The sequence below is a fragment of the Lathyrus oleraceus genome, chromosome 4, assembly GCF_024323335.1.
Source record: "Lathyrus oleraceus cultivar Zhongwan6 chromosome 4, CAAS_Psat_ZW6_1.0, whole genome shotgun sequence".
Classification (NCBI taxonomy): Eukaryota; Viridiplantae; Streptophyta; class Magnoliopsida; order Fabales; family Fabaceae; genus Lathyrus; species Lathyrus oleraceus.
In genome coordinates, this window is record NC_066582.1 from 48,435,095 (window position 1) to 48,459,934 (window position 24,840).

The following is a 24,840-nucleotide window of genomic DNA, read 5'->3' on the forward strand; positions in this document are numbered from 1 at the left end:
GTATGTATCATATCCAAAGCCATTTGGGAGCTCAATGGTACTTAATGTTGGGTTAAAGCCACTTTACACAAATGGAAGTGTAACCTTTATGCCAAAAATGGAATGATTCATTGTGTAATGGCTTGATTGCTTGAATAATGGCTCAAAAGTGTGTGTGATCTTCTGATTAGAGTGAGATTTAGAAGCAAGAAGTGCATGTACTTGTGGATTTGTTTGGATTTGTAGTGTACTTTGGCTTAGAATTTGACTTATGAACCATTCCATGAGGCTGTCTTCCCAAATTCGATTCTCTTAGCTTGAGCATGGGAATTTATTGATCTTGGACATTTTGGAAAGATGGAATCATGATATACAACTTTCATGTTGATCACTGTTCTTGAATCAGTTGGGATTTGGGTGAAAAACTAGCATAAAGTTGGTGACTTGACTAGGTCAGCATGCTGAAAATTTCACTAAGTGTTTTACCACTTGACAAACAAACGAATCATCCACTTCATGACCCCATATCTCCTTATTCGTGCATTTTTTGAGGTTTTATCACCTAAGACAAAGTTGAAGTATGAAGCAAGGTCTTTAATCTAATCGTTGGAGCAAAGAAAATGGTGGCTTGGATCATAAGTTATGGCCTTGGAAAGTTGGGTACTTGGACATGTTTTTTAGGACTTAGTAAAAATTTCAAATTCTCCATCTTTGCCCTTTTTGCAAGTAACCTTGATTTTCTTGACTAAACTTGATCAAATAACTTCAATGATCATATTTTCGTAATCCTCAACTTGAAAAGTCCATAGTTGATCAAAAATCTTAAAAGTCAAACTTTGACTTTAAGCATTTGTTGACTTTTTCATCAGTTGTGTTCAAACTTTCATATGCTTATGAACCTAACCTCTTGAGCCATATGAATTGTATGAGTGAGTTATGAGTACACATTTTAATACCTTGGATCATGCCTCAAGCCATAGAATCATGCTTTGGTCAAAGAGCCAACATCAAGCTGACTTTGACCAAAACCCTAATTTTGAGTGTTAGATGAATTATGGCTTGATGAACTTGAGATGGAATGATCTTGAAATCGATTCTTATTGATGGAAGTCACTTTATTACTTGGTAAGAATAAGGAGTTTGAAATGTTAAAACTCATGCCAAGTCTTGATTGATCAATCTTTGAAAGCTCTTGGTGCAAAACCCTAGCTTAAGACAAACAAAGTAGAAAACCTTTTTGTATTTTCAATAGGTTAGTAGTGCAAAAATGCTAGATGTCATGCAAATGATACAAATGATGGTGGCATCTTAGGGTTGAAAATTAAGGTATGACTGTAACTCGGTAGGATACAACTACCGCACATCTACAACCATATCCACCGTGGTTTTGAGAAGCTACAAGCAATATTTGTTAGCAAACATGAATTGATATCATAATTTTTCAAAAGGAAAATTCTACGCGAAGAATAAATGGGTGTGATTTAGAGATTTGGGATTTTCAATTGCAAAATTAATTTTCTCAAATAAAAACTATTATAAATTATTGTATCATTTAAATTCAAATTAAATTATTTTTAATTTGTAAATTATTATTAACTCAACGAATATAATAAGTAAAAATTTTAAATAAAAAAAGACTTATCATAAAACTATAACGCTGATATTATATTTCTACGGGTTTGTTAAAGTACAATTGTGTGACTTCACTAGAAAAAACGATAAGAAAATTATTAAGCATAAGTTAAAAAAAATTATTTATTTTTAATTATTACTTGCAAAATTTAAGGTAATATTAATTGTACTTTTATCAAAATTACTTATAAATAATTATTATAGAGAGAAAAAAATAAAATAAATAAAATAAATAAAATAAATAAAATAAATAATTAAAAAATAAATAAAACAAAAATTATTATTTAAAAAATAATAATAATAATTAACTTTTTTGATATTCATAAAAATTAAAAAAATAACAATTAAAAAAGAACAAAGAAAATATATCTATTTGTATTATTTGATATCATTATTATATGATGATGCCATAGAACAAGTGCTTATTTATTACTCCCTCCGTTCCTTTATAAGTGTCACTTTTTTGTAAAAAATTTGTTTCTTTTTAATTGTCACTTACAAAGTTCAAGGTAGTATTAATTGCTATTTTGTCAAAATTACCCCTATATAATGATTGCAGAGAGAGAAAAAGTAAAGTGAATGTAATAAATAATTAAGGGTATTATAGGTAAAAGAAGAATTATTATTTGAAAAGTAACTATAATGATTAACTTCCTTGGTATGTGTAAAAAGTAAAAAAATGACACTTAAAAAAGGAACGGAGGGAGTAGTCAACAAGTGACATGGCGTGACAGCTGTTTCTATGGGTTGAGTTGTTCTGACTTGTGAGAATAAGATGATGCTATAGAACACGTGTTTATTTATTACTCCATCCGTTCTTTTATAAGTGTCACTTTCTTGAGAAAAATAGATTTCTTTTTAATTGTCACTTGTTAAGTTCAATGTAATATTAATTGCTCTTTTGTCAAAATTACCCCTAAGTAATTATTAATTACCCCTAAGTAATTATTACATAGAGAAAAAAAATAAAATAAATATAATATATAATAAAAATATTATAGATAAAAGAAGAATTATTGTGTAAAAAATAATAATAATAATTAAATTTTTTAGTAGGTATAAAAAGTAAAAAAATGAAACTTAAAAAAGTAACGGATTGTCATGGCGTGAGAGTTGTATCTATGAGTTGAGTTGTTGTGACTTGTGAGAATAAGTTGGGTTGGAGTACGATATGACGACGACGTTCAGTTCAAACGCAATGGCAGAAGAATCCCAAATTCAACACTCACACTCCCAACAAGAAGAGCACTTCGACGTTCTCACCAAAGACGGTGTCAAAACGGGAATTTCCAAACCCAGGCAAGTAACCCTAACTCTCTCTCTCTCTCTCACACAATTCATCCATTTCATAACAAACCAAACGACTGCGTTTCAGAGGACAAGTTCACCGCGATGGAGATTACCATCGCGCCGTCCACGTTTGGATTTTCGCCGAGAGCACGCAGCAGTTACTTCTCCAACGCCGCGCTTCTTGCAAAGATTCATGGCCCGATCTTTGGGACATTTCCAGCGCCGGTCACATCTCTGCTGGTGATTCCTCTCTCGTCACTGCTAGGTACTTCAATTCATCAATTTTCATTTCTCTTCCCTTTGATTAAAATTTACTTAGCCTGTTTGCGTGTTTCTGTTATGTTAGTTGATTTTTCAAAGTTGATTAGAAATTAATTTGAAGGAAAGTGGTTTGTGGTCAACATTATAATTTATTTGGTTGTTGACTTTAGATGATCAATGTTCAGAGAGTTTGGAGTATGAAGATTGCATTGGTGATTAACGGTATATTGTTGTTTATTTGGTTTTTTCAGGAGGGAACTGGAAGAAGAGTTAGGTATAACCCTTCCCAAGGATGCATTTGAATTGATATTTGTTTTCCTACAAGAGTGGTAAGATCATTGATGCTTTTCACGTTCAATTAATGCAGTACTTCCTTTCTTTTCTTATCCATGAATTAACGGATTTTAACTTTTGGTATGAAATGCAGTGTCACAAATAATGGAAAGTTCATCAATAACGAATATAATGATGTGTATCTGGTAACCACTATAGATCCAATACCATTGGAAGCTCTTACACTTCAGGTGATGATGTTTAAGATACTTTAAAATTGAACATTCTGCATTTTCAACACATTTATGTATAGTTCTCAATGATCTAGGGGCAAGGGTGCCACTAGGGCGGGTGCTGTGAGATTGGGGTGAGTATATAGGAATGGGATTCACTAGGGGCATATGTGGGGTAAAGTAGGGTGTGGCTTGATGGAGGGAAGTGGTAGGTAGTCTGTCTGTGTATGAGAAATACAACCGTGATAAAGGCAAGATCCCAATATTTTGAGGGAAGAAAGACATAGCTAAGTAGAGTAAGGCCAACGTCGACAATGTGTATGTTTTCTTTCTATTACACCATTTTGATGGTGAGTATGGAACAAATTAGTCCATGTATAATGCCAAGGTCAGTGGAAACTTGGTAAAAGTTCTTAATTCACTACTCCAATTAGTTTGTAAGGGTTTAATTTCATTGTAACTTGGGTGGTATTCTATAAACAAAACAAAGTTCGGTTGATTGCAGAGTAAACTCTCTGTTCCTCACACTCTTCCATGTGTCTCCCGCACTCGTGTATGCTAATCTAATTATATGCATGTCCTTTAGGTCTTTTATAAGTATACACATGATTTTTTGAGTTTCCTGATCTCGGTGAGCGGATCTTTTTATGATGGCAGGAAACTGAAGTTTCTGCTGTTAAATATATAGCTTATGACGAGTATAAAAGGTTGCTGGCCAAAGAAGATTCAGACTATGTCCCTTATGATGTTCATGGACAATATGGTCAACTATTTGATTTAATTGAGAAGAGGTATGCTATTGTTTAAGATTCAATCTAAATAAAAATATCAGTAATATGCTTTGGTTTATGATAGAACCCAACTGAATAGTGGACCAAAGGTTTGGAGAGTCTACACTAGGAGGGATAAGAAATAACAAATTTAGGAATCTTTTATATATTAAGTTGATATTTTTTATTTGTCACTAGCGTCTAAACCGCTTTTTTAAATATACACACACGTCAAAATATAAACATAATTTTTATTTGATTTTAATATATATATATATATATATATATATATATATATATATATATATATATATATATATATATATATATATATATAATGGAAGTTACATTTTGAGAGGATCGTGAAAATTTGCAAAAATCAACTTTGGTAATTATGCATATTTAAAAACTGTATATTTTTTTTAATTAAATAAATTATATATATTTTAAAGGGTAAATTGGGAATGAAAATAGGTCATCCCAAAATCACATTCCCTTTATATATTAAAAAAGTTAATGAGATTAAAGAAAAATTAGACTGAATGATAAAACTTAAAGAAGAAAATTTGTGAGCACAATAGATAAGAAAAATTGAACATATAATAGAAACAAACAATTCAACAATTATAGCATCAAATAATTCATCATTGAACTTAAATTGAAATAAAAAGAAAACATGTACATGAATGTTCGACAACCATTAATGATGAGTTTGTTTCTTCTTGAACAGTCGTGTAATTTAAATATTATGAGTTTAAAAATCAGAGTAAAAACTAGGGTAATGCTAACTTGTGCCCCAAGGGCACAAGTTAAGAGATAAATATAGTAAAAAATTATTGGAAATTGTGCGTTAATTTAATACAATTTTATAATTAATACTTTTATTGTTTTTTTCAATACAAATTTTCCATTTGTGGGATTTTTAACATGTGCCCTTGGGGCACTAGTTAGCATTACCCTAAAAACTATAATTGGATATTATTGTCACTAACATGTATGAAATTGGAAAGAAACGAAAGAATCAAGCGTGGGTCGTACTTTCATAATGTCAACAACAACATGAGCATCATCTTCTCCCAATATGAGTATGTTGAGGTTGCTCACCATAGACTCCATCTATCTTGATAGCAACTTCATTGTCGCTGCCACTGGAAAAATTAAAAAGTTGGTCCAATTGATACCATAACAATGATGTCTAACTAATAATTCCATAAATTTTAATAACAATTATTTTCAAAGTAAAAGAAAATAGATTAATTAAAAAAGGAAGAAGAGAAAGCAAATTAAAGAACAACTTAAAAGGAGACTTGTGAAGAATAGGGAGAGAAGGGAAGTTAATGAGATATATTGAGAGAATGAAAATATGGATATAAGATGGTGATGAAGGCAGTTATGCTACATAAATTAAGGTTTGAAAATACGAAACTGACAAAATTGCAAGGTTGGTTGAAATTTGAAATGAAAGAAAAACGGTAGAACAAATCACATATTAATATATGGTTATCTATTGCTCCATTTTGTTTTGTATCCTTTTTTCACGTATGCGTCTGGGAAGTTGTATCTAGAAAAGAAACACGGTGAGAAAGTGTGAAGGTAAAATATAAATGTAAAAACAGAAAAAGGATAATTAATAAGAAAAGATTGGAATAATGCCCCACGAATGTACAGTTTTTGAAACTGCTCCAACAGCTTTTTTGCAATAAGAATTTGTTAAGGATAGAAATTTCCATGTATCAGTTATTTAGTTAATGCTATGATGAAAAGTTGACAATGAAAGGGTATTTGTGTAAAAAGAAATAGTTACTTGAGGGTATATATGGAAAAAATTAAGGCCAGCCCAAAATCCTCTATCCTCTTTATATATATAGTAATAGATGCATCACTGTTTTTATTTTTAAATTAAAATTTAGGATCATGTACTTACTTTTTTTATTTTTTGTTCTGATTTCGAGGAAGTTGTTAGGGGGATGGGGGAGTATGTTAGGATAATAAGATCTATCATTGGGTTTTCTCTTGGGAGATTTTTCAGAGCTCAGGCTCTTGTAAAGAGGTAGCAGCAATACTGCATCTCTTTTTTTAAAATTAATTATATATCTTCGGTAATCCTTCTTTGATGCAATGACATTCATCTACTCATGACAATGTATCATTAGAGTTGAACGTGAGATGTATCATTATTTTAGACGTGGACATGAGGTGTAGACGGAAAATAGATTTGATGGAGGGATCATTTGATGTCAATCTTTTCCCATCATTCTCAATCGAAAACTTCCACAAGAAACTCAACGTTGTATTTAGGTGATTTTTGGAGCCTTGACCATTGATCCATAACTTGACATTAGAAGTTCAGGTATTGTAATTGGTTCCATCATGTTTCTTAATGCAGAAGGAAGAAGTGACATAGAAATAAGAGAAGCGCTAACAACACTTTCCAACACTCTTTTTTATTGGTTAAAATTCATGTGGTTTTCATCCAATCATGTGGGACCCATGTAAATTTTAACCAATAAAATAAAAGAGTGTTGAAAAGTGAGTTAGAAAGTGTGTTTCTACTTGCTAGCATTATTCTAGAAAATATAGGATGACCGGCCCTAGGGGAATCTGTCGTAAGACAGATATGATTGGTGACCAGTGGACAAAAAGCAATGATGAAACACAACCTGAACTGATGTAAAAAATGTCGGACAAATCGCCTGTGGTTAGGTTTGTAAGCGGGCGGGGTCTATGTTGTCAAAGCGGCGCCATAATGCGCAATAGTGGAATCGTAGAATGGGGAAGGGATCATTGCGACACATTTAGCCTGTTTTCTGCGCCCAACATGAGCGGTGTTTGCGGCTGCATTTCATGAGGCAGAAGTCGTTTCCGACCACGATCTACCAAAAATGGTTACCACCATCACAATTGAGGCGAGGAAGTAGAAGTAAGAAGAAATGAAGGATGAAAAGTTGTACAGGTACAACACTAACAGTGTGGCAGTGGTGTTTGTGGTCGTAGTTGCATTAAGGATTTCATGATTTTAGCTGTTTAGGGTTGCGGTCTTCGCGGTGTAAAATAATCACAACATTGCACAAATATTATTAAAACTATTTGTACTATCATATAGTTATATGTTATGGACATATATTAAGGGACAACTACCTAGCACACAATATAAAAAATAATGAGTCATTGATTATATACTTAATATGCCATTCCTTATATATTTGTTGAAGGTACAAAGAGAATACTGTAGCACGCAGTTTGACTTTACAAAAGCAATTAAGTCGCTATGCTCCTGTTTCTCTCAATGTAGAGGTTGGTGTATTTTCATTTTTGTTTGCTTTGTTGCATTATATTTAATTCTATCTATCAATATTTAGCTCTAATTCTTTTTATATCCATGTGCTTTTAACAATTGAACATCATTATGGCTAAACTGTAGCATTTCGATCCTTAGATTGGTTTTGTTTCACTGCAGGGCCTTACGAATATATGGAAAGAATAGTAGCTGCAATGTTTTTATACATTTAAAACAATGATGAACAGTTAGAAGTGATCTAAAATAGAAATAACTAATTTCAAAGTCAGAAGCAGTGTTATCAAATAGTGGCACCATGGCCACCACTATGGCGGATATACATGGTCGTTTTTGGGCTCGTCGTAATGGTAGATATCGGCCGAATTGCGGGTTTTCCGCTATAATCCGCTACAACGGTGCTGCAAAGCGGCCGGTATGGCAGGATTTTGGCTCTCCACCATGGACCGTGATCCGCCATCGACAATCTTGGTCACGAGGCATAATAATTGATAACAAAAAATAAGCTAAACTATTGAATGCAAGTAATACTGAACAGAGAGATATAACAGAAACTTAGACTAGAAAACATGTACCTTCCAATTTTTCCTCTCGGACTGGAGTCTTATTCTTATTTGTAGACATTACACATGTAAATTTAATAACCCTGAGATAAAAGAACATGAATTTCACCAAACAGCTGTAAGAAACATCTTAAAAATATCCGGACATGCCCAAAAACAGCACCAAAAAACCAAAACAGCTGGAAACACAGATTGATTCTATCTGAAATGACACCTGTGAAAATCTTCCATAGTGACCGAGCTTTCAGACAAACAGGACCCTTTTCTCTGTACCCAAAACATGAGCCATCTCCCTTTGAAAAATACCTGGACATTTTCGTTGCTCACTTGCCGTTTCAAGATCTGGTTGGTTTCTTCATAAGAAATCTAACTTGATTTGGTGATATTCTTCTGGGTCTTAAGTAAAAAATATGCTTGCCAAATATGGACCAAGATCCATATAATATGGTGGATTACATGTGAATTTCACTTGACACCAATTTGTTAGAAATAATGTATTTGAGAATATGTTGTTAGTAGTATTTGTCTTTCTTCAATATACGGTTACCAAATAATTTTTTACCTTTCAGCTGCACTGGTTGGCCTTTCCTGATTCAACTTGTATTGCTTTTCTCTGTGGCGGGGGCTTGTAGGAAAACCCCCGCCACAGTAATTGGAAGCCAATACCTCAGTCTCCCTGTGTATATATTGCACCGGTTTATAAATGCGGTAAAATGTAAATTTGGACCAAGCCCATGTACTCAACAACCTAATGTTAACATCAACTTTAAAAGACAGAATGGAGTTCAAATTTGTAACTTAAAATAATAAATATTGAATTTGATCTAGCCAAGAAGGTTGTTGATATTTAGGAGTTATCCAAATGGATAATCGAACCAAGTGTTAAGTATTTAAGCTGAATCATAAAATGTCTAATGTGCCAATATATAAATTGTCTGATAGTTAGTTAGAAATATATTACTCTATTAATAAGTTGCATCGCACTGTTCCATTATTTCACAAGGCCAGAAGCCACATGTCAGTATTTCTAGCAATATCTAATATTTTGTTGATTTCTGAGCACTATAATGACCAGATTATGTTAGTGTCATACATATTTGCAAGGAGACATGTGATACCGGCAATTATTTTTATGTTTTACATCAGTATGACTATGTGTAGAGGTTTTGGATGAATTCTTGTTGCAAATAAATTAATTTAAAATCCGAAACAAGTTTGGTTTATGAATTTTGAAGGTTATGATATTATTATTAGTTGACTGCAACAATTCATGGATATACCAACATATTTATCATAAATTTTTATCCCCTTTTAACCTTGGAAATAAGCTTTTTTTTTTGGCAGTTGACAGGGCTTACAGATTCAGACAAAGAGGCTCTTGTTTTTATTGTCAAGGCTGCAAGTGTTATGGATGAAATTTTTTGGCTGCAGGTTTAGTTTACAATACATTTAAAGCCGTGTTTATATACAACTTTTATGTACCTTATGTATGTTGATATTTCTTTTTATTTTCAATGTGCATGTTCATATCAAATATATAAAATTCTAAGCTTTTGTCTGAGCAAATAATTTTTCACATGCATGTAATAATGTTGCATGTGTCATGCTTGGTACCTAGGTTTTACTATTATTTTTGTGAAATTTGATTGGCAATTTGTTTTGTGCTCCAAAAACTATTCTTTATTTTTAACTGTGGTTGGAGATTAGAATCAGGAAGACTGATATGTTTGAATAATAGTGTGTATTACTAAAGTTTCTGTCTATTTCCCTACCAGTCATGGTACAGTAATCCAGCTCTTAGAGATTGGTTGAAGGAGCATGCAGATACGTCAGAGTTAAATAAGTTGAAATGGTCCTATTATCAGATAAACAAGAGCCCATGGTAAGTCCTTTAAATCTTGACTACTTACTATACCGACTGAGTGCTATATATTTAATATTTATGTAGACGAACAGACTTTGGTGATTGTATCTCAGAAAATCAACTTGGACTTGAGATGAAACTCTCATGTTTTCTTGTACTTGAGGACATTTGAGAATTTCAACAGTCTAGAATGTGGTTAATTTACTATATTTAAGATTAAACTCTGATTTAATATATTATGAATATGTGTCTTTATTAATCTCTGTTCTTTTATCTAAAGGTCACAGTCACAACGGCATTATAGACTTCCAACTATACCCTATACCAATCTATTTCGCCAAAGCTTCACTATACTTTTTCAAATGTAGACTCTACAACATGTACAAATTGTAGTTTAGGTCTCATTGGGCATTCTTATGCTATTCCATTTTCCATAAATGGTACACAATTCTATCTCAAATGGGCAAAATCTTCATTTGCAAACATGCAGGGTAGTCTTTAATGAACCTAGGTTTTCATATATTCAACTCTTTGATTCTAATGTTCAGTCAGGCGACACCTGATTGTAGGATCTGATAGGTAAGAAAGTTGAAAAGAAGAGCTAAGGTCCTGCTAAAGAGAAAGGGGTTGCTATCCCATCACCAAAAAGGGTTATGAAATTGTGCAAAAAAATTCTTTCCCTCGACTTGTTAAAGGTGTTAATTTAAATAGATTGCCTAGTAAGACATGATCTTATGGATGCATTAGGTGTGACGACTGCATTAAATTGTAAGAGGGGTGGTAAAGGTAAATGTAAACATGGAAATAAGAAAGGGAGGTGCATCATTATATTCAAAATCCAAAAATCTCATCCAAAGTCTATATGGGTTTGTTTTGAGTGTGGTTAATATACTTGCGGTGGTATGGGGAACCAAATACCCCTCATTTACGTGATTGGGCGTGCAAGGAGAAATCAGGACCAATTAGTGGTTCACCAATAAAACAAGTCATCTTATATTGGATGTTGTGAAATTGTTGGAAGGATGATCATTGGAGAAATCATAAGTGGATATTGAGGACTAATCCTTTGTGGATGGGCGTGTTACTTCTGGAACTAAGTCGGGATATCTGTTCACAAGTGAACAGTTTTTCAGAACTGAACTAAAATGAAAACTGACCCTTGAAGTTGCTAAATTTGAATGGTGTTCTCAAAAATTATATAAATATCTGCCTTGAACACTGCAAGTTGTTTCTTTTTAACAATATTTGGGGTAAAACCTAATTATTTAAAAGATCTCTTTTTCCTACATACTTGTGTAATTATATTGTATTCATTCTTCACAGGTCCTGCCTTGATGATGATGAGGCATTTTTGACAACTGCAGATTCAGCAATAAGGCTGCTCTCTAAAGCAACTAGGACAGTTAGTGAGTGGAAGGGACTGGAATACAGAGCAGCATTTCCAATCCTTAAACCTGCCAGTGCTAATTTCTACCCCCCTGACATGGACAAAATGGTACCATAGAAAAATTCAGATTTGATTGGTTTGTGACTAGATATGATTTGTGATAGAATATCATGATGTTGTCTGATCTATGGAACCAATCCCATATAGTGAGAAAGGATTTTTGTTGTCATGTAAAGAAGCTATTTTATCAAAACATTTGGTTTGATTTATGAAAAAGTTGAAAACTTCTGTTTCGCAGGAGTTCAATTTATGGAATGACAGTCTAGCAAAGGATCAACAAACAGAGGCAACAAGCTTTTTCACTGTTATTAAAAGGCACAGTGAATTTATTTTAGATTCTGGTCTGTCCAATGATAAAGTAGCTTCTTCTAAGGATCTGTACATAGTTCCTTATTCTCAAGAGTACAAGTCTCTTCTTGCAAAAGCTGCTAAATTATTGCATAAAGCTGGAGACATTACCAACTCAACAAGGTATATTGTTCTTTCATCCATTCCCTTATAATTTAAGAGGTCAATTTTCAGCTTCCTACTAAACTTACGTTGTTGGTCAATAACGCATTGTTTCCAAGTGTAGTTTGAAGAAGCTGCTACATAGCAAGGCTGATGCTTTCCTTTCAAATGATTATTATGAGTCTGACATAGCCTGGATGGAATTGGTTAGTCAATACTGTCTAGTTTACTTTTATGATCCAAAAAAGAGTAGTTGTCAAGCTGGTGATATGTGTTGCGAACGGTATTTATCAAAGTAATGGTAGCAAGTTGTTGGCTAATTTAAATGAGAAGTTTATTAAAAGAAATGAAATAAAGAATGACATCATTTACTAATGTTCTTTTGCATTTGTCCCTATTCACGTATACATGACATGGAAACACTACATTGCCTAACCATTTTTTTTATCAATCTGTGAACTTGGTGTTGGTTAATGATTCTTTAATACTATTATTGTCTCCAACAAATGGTATTATCAACTCGTTTATCCCGGGCCATTTTGAGCAAGTTCAATGTTGTTGCTCAACTTTGGTTTGTTTATCACGTGATTGGTTCCTTTAAAGATTTGCACAATGTTCACACTAACAATACTATGTCGAATTCAGGTTTCGTTACAAAATTTTTGGAATGTAAAACACAACTCTGACCATTAGTTCATTTAGACAATCTACATATAGTAAGGATAATTATTTCTCTTAAAAATACCCTTTGAAAAATCTTAAACAAAAATAACATAATCCTTATAATAGAACTAACACAAATACTTCCTCCGTCCCACAACGAGTGAATTAGTTGACTATTTCACACAGATTAAAAAAATAAAAAATAAAAGAGAGAAAATGATATTTTTATTAAACTACCTTTATCATGTATTGGGAATGAAGAAAATAATATTAATTAGATGATAAAATTAGAAAAAATACGTTGAAGATTAAAATGAGTCATTTATTTTAGGATACTTTTTTATTCCAAATAGATAACTCATTATGAGATGGAGGAAGTATGGTTCAAAATGAGAATTTTGGTTGCATGATCTTGTCTTGGAAACGTAGGCGTGCACATGTTACCTAAGTCTTATTTTTTGGAATCAAAGGCTGACAGCGTTATTGAAATTGCATGTAGCCGGCCTAGAGGAGTCTAGTTTTCCATCCCATCAGCTACCACTTGAGATGACTACGTCACGCGCCATAACGCGTGTCTGACAAGGAGAAGCTTTCTGGCACTGCTGTGCATGTTTCACCGCGATTAGTCATTTATATGGTGCCTCCTCTCTCGGTTTTGGGGGTCACCTATCGAAGCTACCTCCTTGGTTATTCTACTTCGAAAAGGTGTAGGTGATAGTGGTCTTTCGTGAATAAGTGTTTACCATTCCTCATAGTTTTTTTAGTGAAATACTTGAATTCATGGATGATACACTACTTGAGTTTTAAATTTAGGCAGAACTTATAATCTTATTTTGACATGGTGAATACTTTTGTTGGAGTTCTTCTACTATTTCGTATGTGCCGTGCTCTATGTTTGTTCCCATCATTTATTCTTGGTTAATGTGTTTTTTCCGCAACAGTGCCCCTGTGTAATTAAGGTAATGAGTTTTAGTTTGTATTCAATTTTTGAATCATGATATTATTTGGCATTCTCATCTCTATGCAGGACTCTAAGTTGGATATCACCATAGGACCATATGAAACTTACGAAGACAAACTTTTTGGATATAAGGTTCTTGGAAAATATTTTATTTTCAGTTTTATTATTTCTTTTAATATTATTTTTATTATTTTATTTTATTTTCTATTAAGTGTAACAATTGTATCTTTACTATATAAATCTGTTTAAGGCTGAGAAATAATATACAAATTTTTTATCTATTTTTTTTAATATGATATCAGAGCACTGGATTAGGGATTACTGTAAAGCTTTCCACAACTAGTAGGATTCGATCCGCTTTCTTACCCGATCCATTTCACACACGCGTTTAGCCTTCTATGATGACCTTCCCCAGCACAAGCCTACATCGGATCTAACCATGGCGAACAACCGCAACCTGAGTCGGCCGTGGCTGCGGAAATGACGGTGGTCGCGGAGATGGCGTACGAGAGGAATCGCCGATGGTCACAAACAGTGGCAGTAATGACGACAACAATGAAAACAATAACAACATTGTTTTTGGCAGTAATGACGACAACAATGGAAACAAAAACAACATTTTTTTTGATGATAGTTATTCCAGCATAGGCGGTAATGATCAAGAGGGTTCCGCATACTCCCTCAAGGTCAATATTTCTAAAATGAATGGGAATAACTATAATGAATGGGCTCAAACCGTTCGGTTGGTATTGGATAGCAAAGGGAAACTTGGTTTCTTAACAGGAGCAGTAGTTGAACCGACAACAGGAGACTCTCGTTACAAACAATGGAAGTCTGAAAACTCCTTGACTATTACGTGGCTGGTAAGCTCTATGAAAATTAGAATAGGTAAGCCTTACATGTTTTTACCTTCCGCAAATCTGTGTAAAGTTAAAAAAACATACTCTGATATTTAAAACTGCTCCCAAATTTTTGGTTTAAAATCAAAATTATGGCATGCGAAACAAGGTGACAAGAGTGTAACTGCTTATTACAATGAGATGTTGACACTATGGCAAGAGTTGGAACTCTGTTATGATGACAATTGGAGGTGTACAAAAGACAATGTTTTGTTTCTTAAGAGGCGAGAAAATGATTGTGTATTCATGTTTCTCACTGAGCTCAATAAAGACCTTGATGAGGTAAGAGATAGAGTTTTAGGAAAAATACCATTGTCAAGTCTTCGTTAAACTTTTGCAGAAATAAGAATGGAGGAGGCACGACAAGGAATTGTGATGGGGAAGACACCACAAAGCTTTGAATCTGAAGGCTCAACTCTGGCTACTAGGAACCTTGACGAGGGAAAAAGGTCACACAAAGTTCCTTGGTGTAATCAATGCGAGCGCGAATGGCATACACGTGAAACTTGTTGAAAGCTCGAAGACAAACCTCCTAACTGGAAGTAGAAAGGTGGTTGTACATTTCAGATTAGTAATTCTGATCAAGGGCAGCAATCCCCTCCAACTCAGCTTCCACTCACTACGGAACAACTAGACAAACTGTACAAACTCCTCGAGTCTCCAACCCCTTCTTGCTCTATAGCAACAAAAAGTAATTCTGCATTTTTTAGTGTAAGTCCCAGTCATACTTGGATAGTAGATTCAGGGGCCTCTGATCACATGACAGGTGAATCTACTTTATCCTCTTCATATAGTCCATGTGCAGGTAATAAAAAAATAAACACCGTAGATGACTATTTTTCAGCCATTGCAGGTAAATGATCAGTTGTGTTGTCTCCAATATTAGCTCTTAAAAATATCCCTCATGTTCTAAACTTATCGTGTAATATAATGTCCGTTAGTAAATTAACTCAATATATAAATTGTCAAACTAATTTTTTTCGATCTCACCGTGTCTGTCTGGATTTGAACTCGGGGAAGATGATTGACAGTGCTAAGGAGAGTGGAAGACTCTACTACCTTGACATTGGATTTGCATCACAACTACTTTAAAAAACAATAAGTTTTTGCTTTGATTCTTTTTCTGTTTTGAATAATAAAGATGACAACCGTTAAGAAATGTGGTTGGACCTAACTCAACCCTACAAAACCGGATGGTAGAGTGAGGATTGCTCCCACTTATAAACACATATTCAGGTCATACATTATCCGATGTGAGACTCTTAACATCCTCCCTCACGCCCAGGACTGAACATCTAGAGCGTGGAAATAAATGGTGGGTGGTCCGATAGTGGAAACCTAATAGTAGGTGGTCTACCGGATCTTAAACAAGACTCTGATACCATGTAAAAAAGCATTTTTGATGTCAAGTTGATGAAGAGGCCAATGTCGAATGGTTGCAATGGCTAGAAGAAGTCTAACATATGCCATCTTGGCTACAGGCGAGAAGGTATCACTATAATTCAATCCAAAAATCTGAGTGTATCCTTTGGTTACCAAGCGAGCTTTAAATCGATCAATCTTACTATATGGACCAACCTTCACTGTATAAAGCCAACGACAACCTACTAAAGATTTCCCATGGGTAGAGGAACCAGTTCCCAGGTACCACTGCTTTGAAGAGCACATATTTCATCAATCATTGCTTGCCTCCACTCAGGATGAGATAATGCTTCACCTGGAGTTTTAGGAATATAATCAGAAGACAAAGAAGACAAACAAGTATACTGCAAAAGGGAAAGACGATGATAACATAAATCAATATAATGTGGAGAAGGATTTCGTGTTTGACGTATACCTTTTCGAAAGGCAATCGGAAGATCGGACTCAGGTTGCAGGATCAGATCCGATGATGGCGGAGGCGTCGGAGGAGAGTCTGTAATGACCTCAGGGACGGGGACGACATGCATTAGGTGACGATGCTGATATGTTTGAAGTGGTCGAGAAGTGGGTGGGTCAGGATCCCTAGGCTGATGGGGGATAATGGTAGGTGGGACATTAATAACAGCCGAAAAAGGTGTGGGAGTACTTTCTTGAATGGGTTCTGGAGTTACGTGACTGGACTCAATATGGAACCGACTCGAAGAAGGTAACATCGGGCCGATACTAGGTATCATTGTAGAGTATGTGAATAACAACGATAACCTTTTTGGGATCGATGATAACCAAGAAAGACACACTTTAGTGATCGAGTTGAGAGTTTATCAAGACTAGTAGAGAGATTGTGTACAAAACATGTGGACCCGAAGACTTGGGGAGGAATTGGGTGAAGTGGGGAATTGGGAAAAAATATTGAATGAGGGATTTTATTGTTAAGGACGGATGAGGGCATGCGATTTATAAGGTAATATGCTGTTAGCACAACATCCCCCCCAAACCGAAGTGGAACATTACCATGGAGAAGTAGGGTCCGAGTGGTTTCTACAAGATGTCGATTTTTGCGTTCGGCTACCCCGTTTTGTTGAGGTGTGTGAGGGCAAGATGTTTGATGGAGAATACCATTGCGTGACATAAAATTCTGAAATTGTTGGGATAAACATTCACGAGCATTATCACTTCTTAAGGTACGGATAGACACACCGAATTGAGTTCTTATTTCTTGATAAAATTGTTCAAAAATAGAAAATAATTCAGATCTATTCTTCATTAAAAATAACCACGTGCAACGTGAAAAATCATCAATAAAGGTGACAAAGTACCTAGACTCAAGAGTAGAGACAGTACGCGAGGGATCCCAAACATCGGTGTGAACTAAAGCAAAAAGGGACGAAGCTCGTTTATTGACTCGATTGGAAAACTGATCACGAGTGTGTTTCCCTAACTGACACAACTCACAATGTAAATTAGATACCTTCGATAAATTTGACACCAACTTATGTAGTTTGGAAAGACTGGGATGACCTAACTGAGCATGGATAGTGAATGGAGAATCTTTGACTGAGCATGTCTGAGATGACACTGAGAGGTAATAAAGGCCTTGAGACTCACATCCGACATCAATCGTCCGTAAGAAACATGTCAGATCTTGCACTAAACACCCTATGTCCAATTTTATATCATATTCAAATTTGTCTTCATCTATGCCTGTCTTCACTTCAAATTGTCTATTGTGTAGAAATTCCAAAAAGTGTACAGGTTACTCTAGAAATTCCAAAGTGGAGGGAAGTTGTACATGAGGAGATGAAAGCTCTCTAAAAGAACAAAATTTGGAGTATTACGTCACTATCAGATGGCAAGAAGACAGTTGGATGCAAATGGGTGTTTACTGTGAAGTATAATTCAGATGGGTCAATTGAAAGGTACAATGCTCGCTTGGTGGCTAAAGGCTTTACTCAGACCTCTGGTGTAGAGGATTACTCAGAGACATTTCCTCCTTGTTGTAAAATTGAACACTGTCAGAATTCTTTTATCTCTTGCTGCTAACTTGGATTGGCAATGCCTTCCTTAATGGCTCTCTAGAAGAAGTATATATGGACATTCCTCCTGGTTTTGAAAACAAATTTGGATCAAGTGTGTGTAAACTAAATAAGTCTTTGTATGGACTAAACCAGTCCCCTAGAGTTTGGTTTGAAAAATTCACTCAGTCAATGAAGAAACAAGGGTACATCCAAGGACAAACTGACCACACCTTGTTCACAAAGTTCTCCCACGATGAAAAAGTTGTTGCCTGATTGTTTATGTTGATGAGATTGTCCTTACTGGAAACTATACAGTGGAAATGACAAAAGGAAAAGAGAAATTGACAGTAGATTTTGAAATCAAGGACTTGCGATTCATGAGATATTTTCTAGGTATGAAGGTTGCTCAGTCAAAGAATGGTATTGTGGTTTCTCACAGTAGCAATACATTCTAGACTTGTTGAAAGAAACAAGAATGAGTGAATGTCGTCCTGCAGATACCTCTATGGATCCTAATGCTAAACTTTGGGGAGAAGGTAATGTTCCTGTTGATACTGAAAGATATCAGAGGTTGGTTGGGAAACTGGTTTATTTGTCACACATCCGACCTGATATTGCTTTCTCAGTTAGTGTAGTGAGTCAGTTTATGTATTCTCCTTTCGAGGAACATCTTGAGGCAGTCTATAGGATACTGAGATATTTGAAAAGGGAAATTCTGGAAAAGAATTATATTTTAAGAAGACTAGTGAAAGAAATGTGTCTATCTTCATCGATGCTGATTGGGCAGGTTCAATCACAGATAGAAGATCAACCTCTGGATATTATACCTATGTTTGGGGTAATCTTGTGGCATGGAGGAGCAAGAAACAAGGAGTTGTAGCAAGGCGTAGTTCAAAAGCAGAGTTTAGAGCTATGTCTCAAGGTATTTGTGAAGGATTATGGATCCTTAGAGTCCTAGAAGAACTTAAGATGAAAATTGAGCTTCCATTGAAATTGTATTCTGATAGTAAAACTGCTATTAGCATAGCTCATAATCCAGTTCAACATGACAAAATCAAGCATATCGAGATTGATCGACACTTCATAAAGGAGAAGTTAGATGATGGAATCATATGTCTACCCTTTATGACTTCAAGTCAGCAAACTGTGGATATCCTGACCAAAAGTTTGGCAAGATTTATTTTTGAGCATTTGATAGACAATATGGACATGATAAATATCTATGCATCAACTTGAGGGGGGTGTTGAAAAATATTTTATTTTCGGTTTTATTATTTCCTTTAATACTATTTTTTTTTTCTTTATTTTTCTTTATTCTCCATTAAATGTAATAATTGTATTTTCATTGTATAAACCAGCCTAAGACTAAGGAATAATATAAAATAACTTTTCCCTATTTTTCCCAATAAAGGTGATTACTGTGCATGATTGTTGTAGTAGACAAAATGCTAAGCATTGTCAAGAACATAGGTATTTACGGTCAGATAAAGAAACACTCTTAGTCTTAGATGATACTTGTGGGCGTGTGCCTTGTTTTTTGGAGTTTCATTATTGTTCAAGGGACCGATGCATTATTTGTTGACCGAGTCCTTACAAGGAAGATCCTTGGACAACCATGTGTTAAGTATCTTTTAAGAACCCTTGTTACTTTCATATTTATTTCAGTTATCTAGTAAATTATTTGAGACAATAGTAACATTTCTCTCATTAGAAAGACTTTTGTAAAATGCAAGTGTGAAAGTTGTGAAAGTCCACGTTGGTTCTAAAGACAATATTTTGTGATCTCACACACTTCATCCCATTTATTAGAGCTCTATTCCGTCCACTCTGTTGGAGTCCCTTTCGTCGCCCAACTCTTATACTAAGACATTTGGCTATCTAACTTGGTACTTGCATTGTTTGTTTTAGGCTACCTTTGAAGCATATATTGGAATCAGAGACGATGAAGCAACAGCTCAATTAAAACTTTTTGGTGATAATCTGCAGGTAGTACGCCTCAAGCCTTTTAATTGAATTAAATTTTGTAATTTTTTTTTTTGAAATTTAGTGTGAATGATATCACAAATTATTCTGCTATTGAAGCTTCTGGAGCAAAATCTTCCAATGGATAATGCATACAAATCAAAATATGTGAATGCCGCACCTATTCGTGTCATCCAACTTCTATATAATTCAGGGGTGAGTGTTATAAACATTTGACTACTCTGTGTGTGTGAGCTGTGTGTGTATTACATGATTTAGTTGGACGATACTTTTGGCTTCATAGGAGTGCTTTTGAAATATAAACAGATGCCCAATGAATGAAAAATGAATATGATACATAACGACAAAAAGAGTGGAGAAACAGTTCAATCTATTGCATCTGATGTCTAGCTTCTGCAGTAGTTATGGTGGACCCATTTTTCCCTATGCCCTTTCTAATATGATTCGCTGGCATTTCTGACCTCTAATGCGTTTCTTCATGCTTGAAATTACTAAACTGGAAATTTTACAGTAGTGAATTATTTCAGGATGTCAAGGGACCACAAACTCTTGCTTTCAATCTACCAAATGATGAACGCATTGTAAAAGACAGGGGATCATCGATGGTCATGCTTAAGAATGTTTCAGAGGCTAAGTAACTTTCCATCCCTTAATGCTTTAGTTTCTTCAAACTTTAACTCCATCATGAATGAGTCTCTTCTGTAACATTTTCTTTTTAAGTGGATATTTTATATTGGGGAAATCTGCCTTTTCTTATCAGGTTCAATCATATTCTCATACCTATAGCCAGTGCCTGTGTTGCCGAGGAACAACAAGAACTCGTAGATTTTGAATCATTTTTTACTCATACAATTTGCCATGAATGCTGCCATGGAATTGGACCTCATACAATAACACTTCCAAATGGTAAAGAGTCGACTGTGAGACTGGTAAGTTGCAAGAAACAGTGACACTGTTAGTTTGACTCACTAATGCTTCACCATCATCATCAAGTTAATTAGGTCTGCCACTTCGGACACTGATAATTGTTACATTTTAAGCTCGTTTTCAATTCTGGTTGTAACATCACATTTTTTCAAGGACTAAACTTTGTGATGTAGGACCATTGGAAAAGTTATGAGAAAACACAAGAATTAAGTGAGGAGTGAAAGAATGTGAGTGATAGACACATAGTAATGGAGAGTACAGTCTAGGACTGTCACTAAATACGTCTGTTACAATTTTTGTAAAATATAAATAGAAATTATTTCTTATAATTGCTAATAATTAATGAGTATATCTTAAAATTTGGGTTAGACGTACGTAACACGACTCTACCAAACCGGTTTATAAAGCGAGGGATACCACTTTTTATTTCAGACCTTATCTCTTTACAATGAGAGTTGAATTTTTCCCAATATACCCCTCACATTTATCACAATTGGGTTATGTGCGTGGACACTATGGTGAGTGCCTCAAATAAATGGACTATTAGCATCATATTAAATTTTTATATTGGGTCTAACTTCTCCCCACGAAACTGGCTTGTAAGTTGTGGATTACAACTGTTAATTAAGTCTTTCAAGACCAACTTTTATTCCGCCCTCTTCTTAACATGATATTTAGAGCTTCACGAGAATCAACCCTTATTTCTGCATATCTGCCAGACCCGATGGTTAAAATTTTTTAGGGATATTTTATTTCATCTTTGATTTCCGGAAACCTAACCCTTATTTCTGCATATCTGCCAGACACATTGCTTAGAAATTTTTATGGATACTGTATTTCATCTTTGATTTACAAAATATCTGAAATATCCTGTGATAACCCTACAGCTACTGATACTTTACCTACATATGTAAAATGATTTAATATGCACCTAGCATGTTAAATTGTTTGTACCACATGATTATGTTTGATATAATATCCATTACAATATCTAATCTTTTGATACAGGAATTGCAAGAATTTAACTCAGCTCTGGAAGAAGCAAAAGCTGATATAGTTGGCCTCTGGGCATTGAGGTTCTTAATCTCTCAGGTTAGCTATTATACTTTTTCACTGGGGGTGGAATAATATTTTATTGAGAGAAAGAAAAAAACATAGAAGGGAAATGAGGAATTTTTTCAAAACAGGGAGAGCCAGTGAAGGGAACATGAAAGTAAAAATAATCATAAACCCAAGATTGCTCTTTGATTACTTTCTTCACTTTGTAACTCTAGTTCCCTTGTCATGCATTATGTTTAACTTCTCTATACATTTTCTAGATAGTTTATTGTTTCGCTGCTTAGAACTGTATTAATGTCATAGATTATCTGTATGATTTCATCAGGACATGCTTTCTGAAAGCTTATTGAAGTCCATGTATGTTTCTTTTCTTGCTGGATGCTTTCGCTCAGTGCGTTTTGGCTTAGAGGAAGCTCACGGGTGTGTTACTAGCTACACATTGTTCTTTCATCTGGTGTTCATTTTTGTAATTTAGCATCTAATTCTACCGTATATTGTCAGAAAAGGACAAGCATTGCAGTTCAATTGGTTATATGAGAAAGGAGCCTTTGTGATGCATTCTGAAGATAAATTTTCTGTTGATTTTTCCAAGGTATTTATTGCTTCAAAATCTTTCTATTTTCCTCCATTCATTTTGAATCTATTTGACCCTAAGATAAGCAATGTAAATTATATTTTTGTTTCTAAAGATTGAAGGGGCTGTTGAAGGCCTGAGCAGGGAGATACTCACCATACAAGCCCAAGGTGATAAAGAGGCAGCTGGCTTGTTTCTTAAGAAATACGGTGTGATGACAGAACCATTGAAAGTTGCTCTGGAAAAGTTAGAGAATATTCAGGTATTAATCACAGAACCATTGAGTAGTTGTAGTTCCAGGTGAGCCTTTGTTGCAACATGAAGAACAGATTTCAGTGATTTTCACAATACAAATCCGAGTTAGCTGTTTAAACTAGTATTTACTCATAACCCACGTTTTCAAAATTCTTGAAGCCTATACCATGTTTGCAAAATTTCTAGTGTCAGAACTCTTGATCTGTGATGGCAAGGCAATGAGACCTAGACCATTTTTTTTGGACAATCACTCACAATGGTAATTTTTGCCACTTATTTATTAGTTTTTCAACTAACACATTACAAAATATAATACCTATATCAAAATGTAAGTAGATGAGTATCCATGGTATAATTTTAAAATGCGGGAATCAGACTGTTATTTCAGTATCATTTCAATTGCCACCCTTGATTTTTTTATCATTAGAAGGAACTTACCACCTTTGGTAGGTTGTGGCACTTTTTGAAAACTCCTGAAGCTGATACCTTTTCTTCTCTATACTTTTTCAATTTAAATTGAAGACTATTTCGAATAATTACAATTGTCTTTACATCTTACTCTGTAGAGTATCTTTTTTTCTTGGCTGTGGTATGTTAAACTAAAGTTATCCATGTACGTTTTCATTCAACTTATGACTGCTTGTCTGTGTGACACACATTAGATATTATTGATGTCATCTATCTGCAAGATAGTTTGTCAATGCTTTATAGCAAGTATAGCGCATAGCCTTTCTTATTTTGACTATAAAGTATTATACCATGTTCTTGCATCCAGACTGTGAATTTAAAGTATTGAAGAAACTAATTGTTGGTGTATTATTCTGTACCTTAGGTACCTGTTGATGTTTCTCCTACCTTCCCCTTTGCTGACAAAATATTGCAATGATAGCAAGATAACCAAGGTGCAAAATGTTCCATGCTTGCAAAATCTTTGCGCCAACCTTAAAAAAGTTGCTTAACTATGCTTCTTGTTGCTACTAAATAATGGACTACATTGTGTGTTTAATTAAGTATATTAATAATGACATATTATTAGTTTTCAGTGGTTTTATTATATACAATTTTAGAATTAATAAAGGGTTCATTTTGATCCCGTGTCTAACAAATGTTACTGTTGAATTTTTAAAAATTATTCCGTTAGTCAACTTTAATTTTTTTTCAAAATCGTTAACTTGTTCTTATGTGGCAATTCATTTGGCAAATTGGACAGAGTGAGTTGCAAATTTGATTTAAGTGTGTATTCCTCTTCATTCTTAAGAATTTCATAGGTTTGCTAATAGAATAACATTTCTAGGGTTCCTCTTATTTATTCATCTTCAACTATTTATTCTTCTTCTCAAGTTTTCCAATTTTTATCAAAAAATCAACTAACCTAGATTCTCTTCATCTTAATTCTGAAAATGTTGAGATTTTAAGCAGTGGTTTAATTCCAAATAATCAAAATTTTGGGATAGTTGGATAAGTACGTAGAAGATACAAAAGAAAGACACAAAAGAAGGGAATATGAATGTGTTCTTGGTACTCAGATGGACATGAATGAATCTGAAAATTGAAAGGCAAAAAAGTGATATTTTAAAATTGAAAAATGAGGTTGTTTACTAAGAGGATAATTAAAGATAATGTTTGAGATTTTAAATTAAAAGTGAATTTAATGATACTGATAATATATTTTAAATGATGCACCTATAAATTAGTTTTACACCATCATTCAATAGAATTATAACATTTCTATTATATTATATTAATATTTTAAAATTTAGTAGGATACAAGTACGTGATTGGTTGATAGTGTAAAAATATTTTACATTGAAAGACAAAAAAATGATATTTTAAAATTGAAAAATGAGGTTGTTTACTAAGAGGATAATTAAAGATAATGTTTGAGATTTTAATTTAAAAGTGAATTTAATGATACTGATAATATATTTTAAATGATACACCTAGGATACAAGTACGTGATTGGTTGATAGTGTAAAAATATTTTACACAGTTAATACATATTCTTTTTCTCATTTTAAATAAATT

General features: G+C 34.1%; 1 protein-coding gene across 1 annotated transcript; it reads left to right on the plus strand.

Moving 5' to 3' along the window:
- The first annotated feature begins 2,707 nt into the window (after nt 1–2,707).
- Nucleotides 2,708–23,960, plus strand: LOC127073169 (nudix hydrolase 3). The gene is made up of 21 exons (XM_051014292.1): nt 2,708–2,910; nt 2,987–3,166; nt 3,414–3,491; nt 3,590–3,686; nt 4,326–4,459; nt 7,651–7,732; nt 9,641–9,727; nt 10,072–10,178; nt 11,484–11,655; nt 11,846–12,078; nt 12,182–12,263; nt 13,748–13,813; nt 19,926–20,003; nt 20,100–20,195; nt 20,528–20,634; nt 20,761–20,929; nt 21,936–22,019; nt 22,312–22,406; nt 22,488–22,578; nt 22,676–22,822; nt 23,648–23,960. Exons 1-21 carry the CDS (start codon nt 2,783–2,785, stop codon nt 23,699–23,701), a joined length of 2,367 nt encoding a protein of 788 aa, XP_050870249.1. The 5' UTR covers nt 2,708–2,782; the 3' UTR covers nt 23,702–23,960.
- Nucleotides 23,961–24,840: the final 880 nt, after the last annotated feature.

Bases quoted from the DNA above. Each gene is read 5' to 3' on its own strand.
- LOC127073169 (XM_051014292.1), top strand. From the start codon at position 2,783: ATGACGACGACGTTCAGTTCAAACGCAATGGCAGAAGAATCCCAAATT. The intron at 11,656-11,845 runs GTACCATAGAAA...TCTGTTTCGCAG, and splicing joins CCCCTGACATGGACAAAATG to GAGTTCAATTTATGGAATGA. The intron at 13,814-19,925 runs GTTCTTGGAAAA...TGTTTGTTTTAG, and splicing joins ACAAACTTTTTGGATATAAG to GCTACCTTTGAAGCATATAT.